Genomic DNA, 16,201 nt, shown 5'->3' with positions numbered 1-16,201 from the left:
GTCAAATGGTGTGAACAAAGAAAAATGAAGCATTGTCAAATGGTGTGAACAAAGGATGGGAGATATTTTTATAAAGATAACATTATTTTATAAAAAATACTTTCAATTTAAAATAGATTTGTATAAAAAATTATAAAACTAATTATGTTAGTCCAGCTATAAATAAATTCATAAATTTAAAATTCGAAGGATATGATCTGTTTTATTTATCTAAAGATATATTATAATTACTTAGAATGAAATGTAGATGATTTTTTTCAAAAACAAACAAGAATATTTTAATCACTCAATGTGGTTTCAAAATATGATAAAGAAATAGTGAATAAATTATTATACACGTTGTATAATGTATCAAATCCTATGGTTTATTTTATGAAATAAAAATCCTATGGTTTATTTTCATAGACCCCTTTAACCATTGCCAATTGCCATTAGAATGGAGATGATTTATTTATTTTCTTCAAATTTTAATTTTATTAAATCAATGAGCATATATATATATATATACACACTAGGAAACGACGCAGGTGCGTTAGCCCCGAAGTGCATGTGACATAATGATTTAAATAAAAAAAATGTAAAAGTCAATAGCTTATTTATTTAAAAAAGAATACGAGGTTAGAAAGGCAAAAAATAAAGATAAAAAAAAAAATCTAAACTTCATCAAAGTATGAGCATTAGTCTACATTTATATTGGATTATCTATTTACTCTCTATATAATAATAAAATATTATTAATTTAATATTTTTTTAATTTTTATTTTATCACATTTTATAGTTATACTAATTAAAATATTAATAATAATTATATTCTAATCAAATTAATAATATTAAATATTAATATCAATAATAAATATATTTTAGTTAAATTAATAATTAATATTATATATTGAGTGTTTTAAGTATTTTATTAGTTAAATTTACTTAAAGTTGAATTTTACAATGAGAATACTCTAAAAAGTTTCTATTCTAAAAAGTAAATTCATTTTAATTTTGTTATTTCAAAAATTTGAAAAAAAAAAAAAGAAAATGAGTACACTATCAGAATAAAAAAGACATGAAAAATAGTTATTAATTCATATGCGCCGCAAGGCTATTAAGGGAGCTACAAATTAATAAATTTCAGTAAATCATGATCATTCAATAAATTTTATAAGGAAGCTACATGTCAAATGATTAAAGGTCTTAAGGATTTTTTAGTAAAATAGGACTTAACGAAAAAATAAGAAAATTTATTAGAAAAATAACAAAAATTACTATTCACAGTTAGATAATCATTTATTATAATAGAATAGATATATAAAAAATAACATTAGTAGTAGCCTAATTAAAGTTTAGCTAAAATTTGACTAGAAAACTTATTTTTATTAATTTAGAGAGTCACTTTTTAACAACATCAAATAACAAACTATACAAATCTATCCATATTCTATTAAAATATTGATTTTAACCTTTTTATTTATTTTAATTTTAATTTGATTGTAAATGAAAAGTTTAAATTCTAAAGAAATGGAACCCTCCCTCGCATTTTTATTTAAGGTTCGGTTTAGTAATAGAGAATTTTGAATTTTAAGATAAAATATTAAAATATAAAATTTTAATATTATATTTGTTTTAAAATTTAAAAAAGTTGAATTATTCATTATATTTTATATGAAAATTTGATAAAATTGTAACGATAAGATGAGAATTTTAAGTTTGAAATGAAAATTTTTAAATGTCAAACTGAATCTAAATAAAATGGACAAGCGAAATAGGAAAAAAGAAAATCTCAAAAAATTAAGTAATTATTACAAAAATAACATATATTTTTCCTGCAAATAACTTGATTTTCCTTAATTTTTAGAATTTTTTGACTATTAACAACTATCAAACGCTGCATTTCTATCTCTACGATTTGACCAACAAGCGAGAAAGTAATTTTTTTATGCTCAAAATAAGTTTTGGCCATGAATTTGAACGGCTCAGATTTAGCCAGTAAAAGTAATTTTAGTTAAAAATATTATAAATATATATATATTTTGTTTAAATATGAGATAAGATTTATTGAGATTAAAATTAAAAATAGAATAGAAGATTATTAAAATATATTATTTTAATATTATTTTTGTATTAAAATTTTATAAAATAAAATTATTTATTTTATTTTAATTATAAATTTTTAAAAATTATAATAATTAAATAAGATAATATAAGATGAGATATTTTATAAAAATAAATTAATTTTTACGCAATTTATCCCTTGGCCAAAATTATTCGAAAATTTAACGTACATATTTAATATAGGGGTTTGAATTTTGGGCATTATCAATTTATCACTGGTAGTTAATGTGTCAGAATCACAGAGAGTGTAAGGTATGGTTGCGAACCAAAATTACGAATCTACAGTTCATCTCAGTTCCTTGAATCCTCTGCCGTCTGTCTTCGCCAGCCAGAAAACCTAATTTCTCTACACAATGCAGAGCTCATAGACCTCGCTCCCCCCGGTTCCCCGGCGGCCGGATTCGCTGGAACCCTAGTTCATTTCTTTTTCCACCAAGAAATGCAGAGTTCTTTGAGTTCGGCGGCCCAACCGGAGGCCATTCTTGAGTGGCTCCACAAGGAAATGGGGTACAGACCCTTGGGTCCGTACAGCGCCTCGAGTGGCAAGTCACAGTTGCCCTCGATCGAATCTCTCCGCAAGATTTCCCGTGGGAACATGATCCCTGTCTGGAATTTCTTGATAACCCGCGTGAAGTCGGATAAGACGGTAGAGAACATTCGGAGGAACATTACGGTTCACGGCGGCGGCAATAGCAGTGCTAGCGACAGTGGCAGTGGCGGTGTCAAAGAGGAGGGTAGGAGTAGAGGGAGGAGGAAGGAGAAGGTGGCCGTAGAGGAAGGATTGGGTGTGGCGGAGACGAGGGAGGCGGCGTTGCAAGAGAGGGAATCGTCGGCGAAGGAGGTGGAGAGGTTGAGGAATATTTTGAGGAGGCAGAGGAGGGATTTGAGGGCCAAAATGCTTGAGGTTTCAAGGGAGGAGGCCGAGCGGAAGAGGATGCTTGACGAGCGTGCCAATTACAGGTTCGGTCACTCGGAAAACCGACGGCAGTGTTCAGTTCTCTATCTTTTGTTTACTTTTTGTGATTTACAGTATGTTTTAGTTTACGAGAATTTCGTGGAAAGAAATGGGATGCTAAGGAAATTGTGACATTTGATGTATATTTGTCCCTATGCAGAGGAGTTATTCGAATTGCAGAGTTAACTTTAATACTGAGATTTCTTATATTTTGAAGACGAAAATTTAGTTGGCAGGAGCTGTGTCGTTTCTTGAAGTGGATGAGCTGCATAAATGCAGCATAATGATGAATTACTACACAGTGAATCGAGTAGGCCTTTTCTTGAGGAGTGAATTAATGATATAACTGCAATTTTTCCATTGTATATTCATAATTTGTTAATTAAACTCAATCCAAAAAAGCCTTACTGCAACCATGGGGATTGGCTTCATGGCCTTTTACATCTACTCTATGAGTAATTGATTTTCAATAATTAAAAATCAAAGTGTTGTTTTTGGTAAATTGATTCCGGAACACTCACATTATATCAGGATACCAAATTTTGGTGGCTGCTTTTTAGACTAGTCATCATCTTTTTACTAATCCGTCTATATTTTATTTAAAAACTTGATTCTAGATGCTTAGCAAAGAATAAGTTGCATGGTTGCGGCCTTCTATTGTGAATGAATTTTGCTTGATGAATGGTTTTTTAACACACTGATGTATTCTAATTATCAGTGTAAACATAGCTTATATTTTCTCACACATAATTCAGGCACAAGGAAGTGATGTTGAATGCTTATGAGCAACAATGTGATGAAGCAGCAAAAATATTTGCAGAGTATCACAAACGTCTTCATTACTATGTCAATCAAGCAAGGGATGCCCAAGGGTTAAATGTTGACTCTTCAGATGAAGTAGTTAACAGCTTTAGTGCAAACAGTGAGAAGGAAGCTGTTTATTCAACTGTTAAGGGCAGTAAATCGGCAGATGACATGATTCTTATTGAAACCAATCGGGAAAGAAGCATTCGAAAGGCGTGTGAATCTCTTGCAGCTCACATGATTGAAAAAATACGCAATTCTTTTCCTGCTTATGAAGGGAGTGGTATCCATTTGAATCCTCAATTGGAAGCAGCCAAGCTGGGCTTTGATTTTGATGGTGAAATACCTGATGAGGTTAGAACTGTTATTGCAAGTTGCTTGAAGAGTCCTCCTCAGTTGCTTCAGGCAATCACTGCATACACTTTACGGCTCAAAACTCTGATTTCTAGAGAAATTGAGAAAATTGATGTTAGAGCTGATGCAGAAACCTTAAGGTATTATTATGCAGTCTTGTTTTGTATCCATGCTCATATGACCTATCGAAAAAAATTATTTGTGCTCAAAGGAATCTCCCAACATTTCATTCTACTTTGTTAAGGCTTGACCATGGCTGTTTAGTGTAGGATTCTGTGAGAAAATAATCCGTACAAGGTCTTCTTGAATGGTTATTTTTTTTTGATAAGTAAAAATACAAGTCTTCTTGAATGGTTATTTATGGTGTTCGAGAAATAAGTATCTTAGTAGGCTTTCTCCTCAAGAAACCTTGTTTACGAAAAGTAACTTAAGCGATTCAATTTTTAATGGTTGACCTAGCTTGGTTGCATTGGGGTTTTTATGTTTCATTACACGCTACCACATTTACTGCAATTTGTGATGAGGGGTTTGAGAGCTAGAATGCACTCTTCTTCCTTTTTTTTTTTTTTTTTTTTTGGTCGGGGAACCTCTCCAAGGCTGGACCCTTCGAACCTATCCTTGCAGAGTAAGCCCCGATCCCATACATCGCACCCTTGGAAGTTTTCTTACACGAAACTAGTTAAATTGCTGGCTTTTCTCTAGGGGGTGTGGCCCCAAAGGATTGTTTGCACCCATGAGGTGTTGAACCTTGGACTTTGAGGGGAGTGATACCCCAAGACTAAGGCCTTCACCACTTGGGCCAACCCCTTGGGGTTTAGAATGCACTTTAAATGTGAAATTTTAATTATACCTTCAATAAAATTATCATTTGCCGAGGATGAAATTTTATTTGGAGTCCAAAGGATCATGATACTTGAATTAAAATTGCCCCCATTATTGCTTTATTATTCCTTTTCGTATACCACTCAGGGTCGCATAGTTTATGCTATTAGATGAGAGTTGTGCTACTGTAAAGAGGCGAAGGATTTGTTCTTGATTTTAGCAGAGCTTTAAGAATCAGGGTGTTGTATATCAGGGTTTGATGTTTCAAAAGCCGTTGTTTGTGGGTCTTTTACTTGATGTATGGTTTTTGTTGGTAAATAGGTATGGAAAGTTGGACATGGGCTTTTAGCCAAGCGAGATGCATTAGCTTTATTTGTCTTAAGGCCTATTTTTAACCACTAAGTTGTGATATTTTTTATTCATTACTCTTTTTAGTGGACGTGGGGTCTGTCTTAAACTTGTCAGTTTTAAAGTTCATTTGTGCTTGTAGTAGTCACTGTTTCCAATAAGTTTATACTACTGCTGAAAACAGTGTAATAAAAAAATTGCTTTTGTGAGCCTGGTTGAATCTTACCTAAAAAATAAATATTTATCCACAACATTCTATTCAAGGTCAAACTTGGTTTTAGTATCTTATCTATTTTCATCATTCGTGGGGGAGTTTCGTCAGTTTTTTCTTTATTTATCAATGTGGAAACACCTTTTAATAGGCCACTAATATTTTATTCTTAATAGGTACAAGTATGAGAACAATACAGTTATGGATGTGTCTTCTCCTGATGTGAACTCAGCATTACACTATCAGCTGTATGGTAATGGAAAGATCGGAGGAGATATACCTTCTAGAGGAACTCAAAATCAACTTCTTGAAAGACAGGTTATCTGTTTATTTTACATTTTAATTTTACTTGGTGGCTTCTGCATTTGATCTGTAAATTATGGTTTTTTCTCTTTGGGCCTTGACTCATGTTTTCATTTTCTACATGCAACCTGCTTTTATAAGAAGTTATATTTCAAATTTTATTTACCAGTTAAAAAAAAAAACAGAAGTTATATTTCCTTTTCTAATCATGTTCATTCTTCACTTTTCCACTTTTCTCTTAGTGAGTTGAACGCGTTTTCAATAATAATCTTTATTCTTTATTTGTTTTACTTATCAAAAAAATATTTGATTTAATGTATCAAGCATAAATTTCCTTGTTTTCCTTCATATCTAATGAAATCCCTCATTCATGTCCCAGAAAATGGGGTTTCAGGTCCAGACTCTTACCTTTTCTAAAAGACTGCTTTGATTAAATTTGCTTGCTCTACTTTTTGCTATTTTTATTTTCTAATTTCTGCTAAGTTGATGTCTTTGGGAAGTTGTTTAATTCATGGTGCTATGTTTTCTCGTTCTTAGAAAGCTCATGTTCAACAATTTTTGGCTACTGAAGATGCACTGAATAAAGCTGCTGAGTCAAGTGACTTAATTCAAAAACTTGTAAAACGTCTGCATGGAAGTAGTGATGTAGTTTCTTCACACCCACTTGGTGTCGGAGGTGCTGCACAGAATATGAGCAGTCTTAGGCAATTCGAGGTAAGTCTGTAGATCTTATGGGTTTTAGTTTCCTTTTAATGGATGGATAATTGCTGTGGTTAGAGGTCATTAGTTTCTTTTTGTATCACAAATGGAGGAAGTTAGGAAGTTCTGGATTTATTGAGGAGCTTTGTTTATGCTTGTTTACATTCCTATTCTTTATCAAAAAAAAAATTGTGGGTGCAGTTTGAAGTTTGGGCAAAGGAACGAGAAGCTGCTGGGTTGAGGGCGAGCTTGAATACACTAATGGCTGAAGTACAGCGCTTGAATACATTATGTGCAGAGAGGAGAGAAGCTGAAGATTCTTTGAAAAAGAAATGGAAGAAGATTGAAGAGTTTGATGCTCGTAGATCCGAACTTGAAACCATATATACTGCTCTTCTTAAGGCTAACATGGTAAGATATCTGAACTTCAAATTTCTTGTAAAATGCCACTTAATGCTGTGCATGGAGGCATTTTTCGGGCATTTTTCTTATGAAAATTGGAGGCCTTAATTTAATTTTTAAAGAGCATTTAAGAAGGCAAGTTTGTGACTTTTCTAATGGGGTTGTCAAAGAAGATGTACGCTGTAGAACTGCTATTTTAAGCTCAGTCTTATGATTAAATGTAATTCGATGTAATGCCACACTTTTCCCATAATTAGTGTAAGTAGCCAATAGCTGCATCTTTGGTGATGGAATTTAAGGCAGGAAGGGATAAAAAAATTGCAAGATTTTCAAGAAATTTTTTTTTTGAGAAAAAAAGATTTTCAAGAAATTATAATCCAAAATGTCTAGATGCAACCCAAGTATCAGGTATATCAATGGCTTTGGAAGTCTTAATGCTACCTTCTTAGCTCCCATTCCCAAAAAGATGGTGTCCACGGATGTAAGAGACTATCGCCCCATTAGCCTTGTGAATGGGGTTTACAAGATTCTTTCTAAAGTGTTAGCGAATAGATTGAGTTTGGTGATGGAAAAGTTATTTCGAAGCCACAAATTGCATTTGTCAAAAGTAGACAAATCCTAGATTCAGTCTTATTCATTTGCAATTTTTTTTTTTTTTTTTATCAAAAAAAAAAATTGCAAATGAAGTTTTGGATGGACAACTCAAATCTAAAGAACCTGGGTTACTTTGCAAATTAGACATGGAGAAAGCCAATGATCACGTAAACAGGAAGTTCCTACTTTATTTACTTGGAAGATGTGGCTTTGGGGAGAAATGGCAGAAATGGGTAGAATTTTGCATCTCTATAGTTCGATTCTCTATCTTGGTGAATGGCTCACTGTTGGGTTTCTTTAACTCCTCCTGTGGTTTGAGACAAGGAGACCCGCTCCCTCTTTTATTTTATTTTTTCATCATGGAAGCTCTCAGTAAGATAATTGTGGGCCTTGTGGAAGGTGGTTTATTGATGGTTTCTCGGTGGGGGATTGGATATGCAAGGTATCATCCTATGGTAGAGATTATGGTTTTTTTAGGCTTACCATTGGGTGCTTCCTTCAAATCTGAAAGGATTTGGAATGGTGTGGTTGAAAAGGTGGAGCGTAGATTGGCTACTTGGAAGAGGTTGTATTTGTTGAAAGGTGGTAAGCACTTTGATTAAGGGCTCGTTTGGGAAGTGAGATGAGATGAAAATTTTGTAAATAGTAGTAAGATAATTGTGAGTAGTAATGAGATAGTTTGAGTTTGGTATTTTTTGGATTTTGGGAAAGGAGAGAGAAAAAGTTGAATAAAAAATATTATAAAGTTAAAATATTGTTAGAATATAGTTTATTTATCAAAAAAAAAATATTGTTAGAATATAGTTTTATAATATTATTTTTGTTTGGAGATTTGATAGAGTTGAATTATTTTTTATTTTTTGTTTGAAAGTTTGGGAAAGTTATTTTGATTAGTTTGAAAAAGTTGTGATAATTAGTTTGAAAATTTTGTATTTGAATTATGTTTGGGAAGGAGATGGGATGCGATGAGATGAGAATTTTGGGATGAGATCTGTTTCCAAATTAGCCCCAAAAGTATTCTTTCTAACCTACCCACCTATTTTATGTCCTTGCTTCTACTCCCCACAAAGGTTGCTAACCGTATTGAGAAGCTACACTGGGACCTCTTGTGGAGTGGATTGGGGGAAGAGTTCAAATTTCATCTGGTTAATTGGTCAACTATTTGTATTCCAATTTCTGGGTTGGATTGGAGATTCGCAACTTGATGAAATTCAATCAAGGCCTGTTGGGTAAATGGTTGTGGAGGTACCAAAACACGAAAGGAGGGCCCTATGCAAGTCCATTATAAATTCACAGTTTGGGGAGACTTGGGGAGGATGATGCTTGAATGAGGTACATGGCCCATATGGGGTGGGTTTGTGGAAATACATTAGGAGATATTGGGAGATCTTCCTAAGACATGAACATATTGTGGTGGGCAAGAGCTCTCATATCAGATTTTGGTATGGCAAATGGTGTGGAGAACGAAGCCTTCAAGATACCTTCCCTGACATTTTTGAGCTGGCACGAGAAAATGATGCAGCGATAGCCGATCTCTTGGTCTTTTCTAGGGGCTCCCTCAATGTTATGTTCATTTCATTAGGGCAACCCAAGATTAGGAGTTGGAGATTATCACAAAGTTCTTTACGGCATTGTATTTTGTAAGCATGATAGAGGGTACCATCGATAAGATGAGTTAGAACCCCTCCAAGAAAGGTAGATTCATTGCCAGATCATTTTACCAAGTTCTAACGAGCCCCGGAATGACCATGTTCCCATAGAAGAGTTTATGGTCGATGAAAGCTCCTTCAAAAGCAGTTTTTTTTTTTGTATGGACAGCATCATTGGTCACCACAAATAATTTAAGGAAACGACGGGTAATGGTGTTGGACTGATGTTGTATGTGTAAGAAGAATGGTGAATCAGTAGATCATTTGCTTTTACATTGCAAGGTGGCCAGGACCATGTGGGATGGTTTTTCGCGAGAATTAGATTGTCATGGGTCATGCCTCTTAGACTGGTGGACTTCCTTGCAAGCTGGACAGACCTTTGAGGTAACTTACAAGTGGCAGCCATCTAGAGAATCAGTCCTATATGTATGTGTTGGTGTATTTGGTAGGAGAGAAATGATAGAAGCTTCGAAGATTGCAAGAGAACAATGGATGAGTTTAAAGTTCTCTTTTTTAAATCATTGTGCTTATGTGTGGGGGCCATTGTTTGTAATGGGCTAAATGTCCATTATTTTCTCCTTAAACTCTAACTAGGTGCTTCACATGTATACTTCCTGTGTACTTGGACTTTACTTATTTCTATCATAAAACTTCTTGATTACCTATAAAAAGAAAAAGTATCTTTGACAATACATTTATTTAGTGACTGATAAAAAAAAATTACCTTTCTGTAGTGAAAGTCGAATATGGATTTACTTTGGCATTCAGGGTCTTTGTTTATTTAATTTTAAGCTACAGAAGTAAATAAATTCTATTTTTCATAAGATTGTTCTTAATGTGATCACATTAACCTTGAAGGATGCTGCCACATTCTGGAATCAGCAGCCATTAGCTGCAAGGGAGTATGCATCAAGCACTATAATTCCAGCATGCTCAGTCATTGTGGACATTTCAAATGGTGCAAAAGATCTTATCGATAAAGAAGTTTCTGCTTTCTATCGAAGTCCAGATAATAGTCTCTACATGCTTCCATCAACCCCACAGGTCTGTGAACTCTGATAGAACATGTTTTCGTGTGATTTAGTGAACCATTTATCACCCTGTTCATATGAGTGGAGAAAGTGCTGTTTGATCCTTTTTGTGGTTGGGTGGGGGTTGAGAATTGACTCTTCAAATCCGATGGAAGTAAAAGGGCTTATATTTTATTGAAGAATCAATTATTTGTCACGTGAGGTTAAGGATTACTAATATTTGTTCATTATTTTATCTTTCAGTAAGCATTCATGTTAATCTATGATAATATAATTAGGATTAGTGTTTTGTAAAGAAAGATATATGCATCAAGAGGTGCTGCATATTAAGGAAGGATGGACGTGTCTGGTGCCATCTATGTTTCTAAATGCTGCCCTAGTGCTAGTGATTGCTAATGCACCTTCATGTACACATCAAAGTTGCATTCTTTTCATACACATAAGCTGATGGTGACTACAGAATCTTCCCCCCACCCCAAAGCTTAAGCTAGTTGATCTAGAGATCCAACAGGTTTATTATTCCATAACCAAGCTCACACCAATCCTATGTGGGCATCATTCTGTGCTGGCCGAACAGAAATGAAAAAGATGCAAAGTGGACCATATATATATTTATATATTAAGAGAATAATAATTTTATTGATGAAAAGCCCTCAATTGTGGCAGCGGAAAAACATCATACACCTTTGACAAGGACAAGGTGATATGTAAGACTATAATCTATCTATAGATTATCACTTATAAAAAAAAATCTATGGATTATCTACACACGAGTAACCTTATTTGAGCCGAAGGACCAGTAGGCCCAACTTATCTGTTCTCAGCATGCCCCTAAAACTCGTGGTAGATCAGAGTTCCTCAAGAAAACGCCCTCACTTATGCCAACTAAAACTTGTTACATAAACACTAACCACCCCCCCCCCCCCCCCCCCCCCCCCCCCCCCCCAACAAAAAAAAAACAAAAAACAAAAACAAAAAAAACAAAAAAAGACATTCTTTCCACATAATATCATGGACCTTGATGATGATGCGGAACAACTTAAATGTTTAAGCTAGTGGATAAAGACGCCCAACCAGTGTTTAATCTTAAAACCAATTGCACACCTTAATGTTTGTGGGACTCATCAATAACAATAATTTATTACTGTAACTCCTGGACCTGCTAAATACTTTTATTAAAGAGTTTTAACTTGGGGAGGTATCAAAACCCTTCATTCAATGGGCCACACCTGCAAGTCTATGATGTGTTTTTTTTTAAATGGTAAAACTCAAGTCTGATGTTTATAATGATGTCATGGCCTAAGTTATACCGATGACTAATCAAATAGATCTTCCCTTAGACATAATGGTCTGGGATACGCAACTTTGTGCTTGCCATGCTTTTGCAACTTCATATCTTTTGGATTCTAATTTTCTTTATGCTTTAGAGGTAATGAAAAGTTTCCTTTGCAACAGCTGGCATCTTTAACCTGTTGGACTTACTTTTTCAGTAATTTTGCATCAGGCACTCTTGGAATCCATGGGTGCTAACGGATCCACTGGACCTGAAGCAGTTGCTGCTGCAGAAAAGAATGCTGCTATATTGACTGCAAAAGCTGGTGCTAGGGATCTATCTGCAATTCCATCGATATGCCGGGTTTCTGCTGCACTTCAATATCCTGCTGGTGAGTTTTTGGCCATCGACTTATAATGCTAGAGTCATGGTTTACATAATAGGACCAGTCACCACTTCTTGGGTAATTCGATTCCTGATTATTTCTCTCTTGAAAACAGAGGAAAAAAGAAAAAGACAAAGAAAAAGAAAAAGAGGAAAGGGATTTCCTTAGAATGGCTTGGTAAATGAGTTCCTGGTAATTTAAACTTATATTTTTTCAGGAGGATTAAACCAATTTCATTTGCTTGGACTAACATTTAACCAAATTTTCATTTGAACATGTTCTTCTCTTATCTTTGCTCAATTTCTGGTTCTACCTTTGCTGACTTTGGATGATGTTTTTCCCCTATAATTTTACTTACGAGCACTTAAAAAACCTATCTCAACAGAATTAAAACCTCACTTGTTTTTTCATAAAAATAAAGGTTACGGGACCTGCTATGTTTTATAGTTATATAACTGTCATCTGATGTAGATTATTTGTATGGTGTCGGATGATTCCACGATTGGTTTATGTCCATTCCTACCCGATTCATCTTTTTAGTCATGGACTATAACTTTTGATCTATAATTAGGCTTGGAGGGCTCAGATGCTAGTTTAGCATCAGTATTGGAGTCCCTTGAATTCTGTTTGAAACTCCGCGGTTCCGAGGCTAGTGTGCTGGAGGACTTGGCAAAGGCAATAAATTTGGTTCATATACGTCAAGAACTTGTTGAAAGTGGTCATGCTTTGCTTAACCATTCTTACCGTGCTCAACAAGAATATGAAAGGTGATGAATATGTTTTCTTGCTGAGAAATGTTTATTTTGTTTTGTTTTTTCTGTCAGTTTCTCCCTCGTTGAAGTCAGTCACTCTTGAATCTCGTTTGAACCACCAATGACCAGTCAAGATCTTTTACTGATCTGGTTTGTATTATTTGTTTTGGCTGTTACAACTTATTGCTGAGATGTATATCTTTCAGGAGATGCATTTAGGGTCTATTTATTCCACATTCTTTGCCTTTCGTTTACCTTTTACATGTACCTGGCATATATCGCTGCCATCATGGAAATCATTCTACATGATCAAGCCATTCCACTTGGGAAAGATCACATAGGCATTGTATTATATGTGACTCTCTGTCTCTCTCTCTCTCTCTCTCTCTCTCTCTCTCTCTCTCTCTCTCTCTCACACACACACACACACACACACACACCCCATGTAAACCAACAGGTTGATTGAGTCTCTTATTTATTTATATTTTCTAATCTTGTGAACTAGTTCATTTGTTTAAGAACTATCGATTTCATCATGCAGGACAACAAGTTACTGTTTGAACTTGGCTGCTGAACAAGAAAAATCTGTCATGGAGAAATGGTTGCCTGAGCTTAAGACGGCAGTTTTAAATGCTCAAAAGTCCTTTGAAGATTGTAAATACGTCAGGGGGTTGGTGAGTAAACTACCATGACTAGAGTTAAATCGTCTCTACTAAGCCCTTCTTGTAGGTTTTGTGTGGTGAATTCCCCCCTTTTTTTCTCTACCGTACTTATTAATGGAGAAACAGAGGTCATGCCACAACAACGTGTTCATGTGTGTGCATGGGGTCAACTTTGCATCTGATGCATGCCAATCCTGTTTTCTGTAGAATATAGGATGATATACAAATGCCCATGGCAAGCAAAAGAGAATGATTAATTTGAAGTAGGATACTTCCGAAATTCACTCATTAGCATTCCTGTTTATCCTTAAAAATCAATTAGATACTGTTTTCACCATATCTTCCTAAAGTTCAACATTCCCAAGTCTAATTTCCTGGTCATCATTTTAGGTCAATTGATAGAACTTGACACCTATATCTTTGCCTAGGCAATAGGTTTGTCTGTTACTTATTTGCAAGTGATATGCAAGACTAGTATTCCAAGTCAATTGTTCTTGGGCCAAATGGCATCTCCATCCTCTATAGACAAGGGGAGCGTAACATCACAGGAACAATGGTAACATCACGGGATCAATCTCATTGTGTGTATCATTAACCACAGCTATCTTCTTGGTACCAACATTTACCATGTTCATATGATTACTTGATTTCCTTTCCAAATTTTTGTTATCATTTTGTTTTTCTTTTTTTTGGGTACTACTTAGATCTTTGTACTCTGACGTGACATTGCAGCTTGATGAGTGGTGGGAGCAGCCAGCATCAACTGTTGTTGACTGGGTTACAGTCGATGGCCAAAATGTTGCTGCTTGGCATAATCATGTGAAGCAGCAGCTTCTTGCGTTCTATGATAAGGAGCTCTTGTGAAGGAAATACTCTAGGATGCAATGTTGCAAGACACTACTCGATGTATCTCTCTTTTTGCCTATAATTTTTCCCACTTTCACGTCAACATGGAATACCATGTGAACTGTGGCCCTGGAAGCATGGTGCTGCGCTGGCCGCACTTATCGGATGGACGTGGAAGCATCTATTTCTGAACATCTTTCCTGGTGTGGTTTGTTTTGGGGTGAGATGGCAGTTGGGGCTTTTGTATTCATTTGTAGCTTGACGCACAGCTAGACCCATCTTTAATCGTTTCTCCCATTAAAGTTTGTACAGGATGATTCTTCCTCCTCGGGGAGATGTTTTGTATCATTAGGCTATTCGTAGTTCTTGGGTTTTGGGTGGATTATTCTCCCTGTTTGGGGCTGTACATGTTGTATGCTTCTTACATTAACTCATTTCTTGACCAGAGTTAAATCCAAGGTTTGTCGTCCCCTTTCTGACTCGTGGAAAGATCTCGTGAACAATAAATACGTCTTGTCTTAAGGAAAATATGGGTGATTCCAATGTGGTTTGGATGGAGCACTCAACAGGCTGTATGCTAACACAGACCAAGACGACAGATTGGCATGCTCCATGTATCTAGGGTGAGCATGGACCAATCCGTTGTATATCTTTCTTCACATTCTCTTCAGCTATCGGAAACTTCGTTATATATGTCTCTAGCTTTGATCGGTGATCCTCGGGAGTTTTTCTAGCCAGTAGCATTTATTTCCTTCATCAGTTCAGCCACTCAATTCCAATCGACAAAACCTCTGTCGATTGGAATTGATTCATTAGTTAGTTGTAAAGCTATTAAATCCTGAATGTATCCATAAAAGATAAGTGAATAAAAATGGTAACGTTACGTATAGTTGTAAAGTATAGCATTTATGCAAGTGCTATGTAATTTTTTTGAAAAAGAGTAGAGTTTACTGTTAAAAAAATTAATTTTTATTTTTTGTGCAAGTCTTATATTTATTCACTATTTTTAAAGTGATTATATGATACTTATATATTTATAACATAAATATCATTTCTTGAATGAAAAATCATACCGCAGATGATCGTACTTATACAAGCGTGGGATAAAGATTTATGGCTCGACGAGCCGGAGCCACTACATTTTTTTTTCTGTTGATTTAGGGGGACAAAATGCATGACTTCCCAATTTGTAGCAAAATTGCAATACGTACCCACATTTTGTGCCTTGCAAGTTGGGGAATATTATGTGCCAATCCTACCCTGTTAAACAAAAGAAAGAACAGAGACGAAACTCTAATGTCGTTCTCGATTTCGTAGCTGACGCCAATGGTTGGTGCTTAACAACAAAAGTGGTAGATTGAGAGATTCCACGAACAGGCATGAAAGCCCACGTGGCTGAATGTTTCTAAACTCGCCCGTGAAGAAGTGACGTTACCAATTGACAGTCTTTTCGAAACCCGTGAGGAAAACCAGACGTCTCTTTCCGAATAGGGAGAGAACCATCGCTTTTGAGGTTTCCAGCATTTCTTTCTTTCAAGATCACCATCTCCTCTCTGTCTCTTTCTCCTCCTTTCTTTGTTTTGTTAAAAAAAAAACAAATTAACACTAGTCCTAGCTCAATGATAAACTTGGACATGCTTGTTTGAGAAATCTGGATCGTCGAGATCCTTCTCTCTTTACATCTGAAGAAATGACAATTGTGCCATCAAATTGTCCCAAAAAAAACAAGCTTTCTAGGCTGATGAACTTGTTAGTGGCACTACTTCAATTGCCTTTAATTTTATTTAGTGATTGATTCCCTGTTGGGTTATTCTAGTTCCAAAATATAAATCTCTCTGTTAAAGATATTGCCAACCAGAACCGGCCTATGGAATGATTGAATCAACCAACCCGCTGGTGTCAAAGTGAAAAGTACTCAATTAATGTCTAGACAACAGCAACGAGGTATTATCTCGTGTAACCAGTATATATATCTCTAGCACTAACATTCATCACGACGCCTTGGGTT

General features: G+C 35.2%; 1 protein-coding gene across 1 annotated transcript; it reads left to right on the top strand.

Annotated features, from left to right (window-relative positions):
- The first annotated feature begins 2,306 nt into the window (after positions 1-2,306).
- LOC122303006 (AUGMIN subunit 5) lies at positions 2,307-14,674 on the top strand. The gene is made up of 10 exons (XM_043114533.1): positions 2,307-3,063; positions 3,814-4,356; positions 5,774-5,915; positions 6,438-6,614; positions 6,801-7,010; positions 10,103-10,288; positions 11,780-11,939; positions 12,505-12,700; positions 13,227-13,359; positions 14,080-14,674. Exons 1-10 carry the CDS (start codon positions 2,543-2,545, stop codon positions 14,209-14,211), a joined length of 2,400 nt encoding a protein of 799 aa, XP_042970467.1. The 5' UTR covers positions 2,307-2,542; the 3' UTR covers positions 14,212-14,674.
- The last annotated feature ends 1,527 nt before the right edge of the window (positions 14,675-16,201 follow it).

The sequence above is a fragment of the Carya illinoinensis genome, chromosome 3, assembly GCF_018687715.1.
Source record: "Carya illinoinensis cultivar Pawnee chromosome 3, C.illinoinensisPawnee_v1, whole genome shotgun sequence".
In the NCBI taxonomy this organism is placed as follows: Eukaryota; Viridiplantae; Streptophyta; class Magnoliopsida; order Fagales; family Juglandaceae; genus Carya; species Carya illinoinensis.
This window is presented reverse-complemented; position numbering and strand designations above follow the sequence as displayed.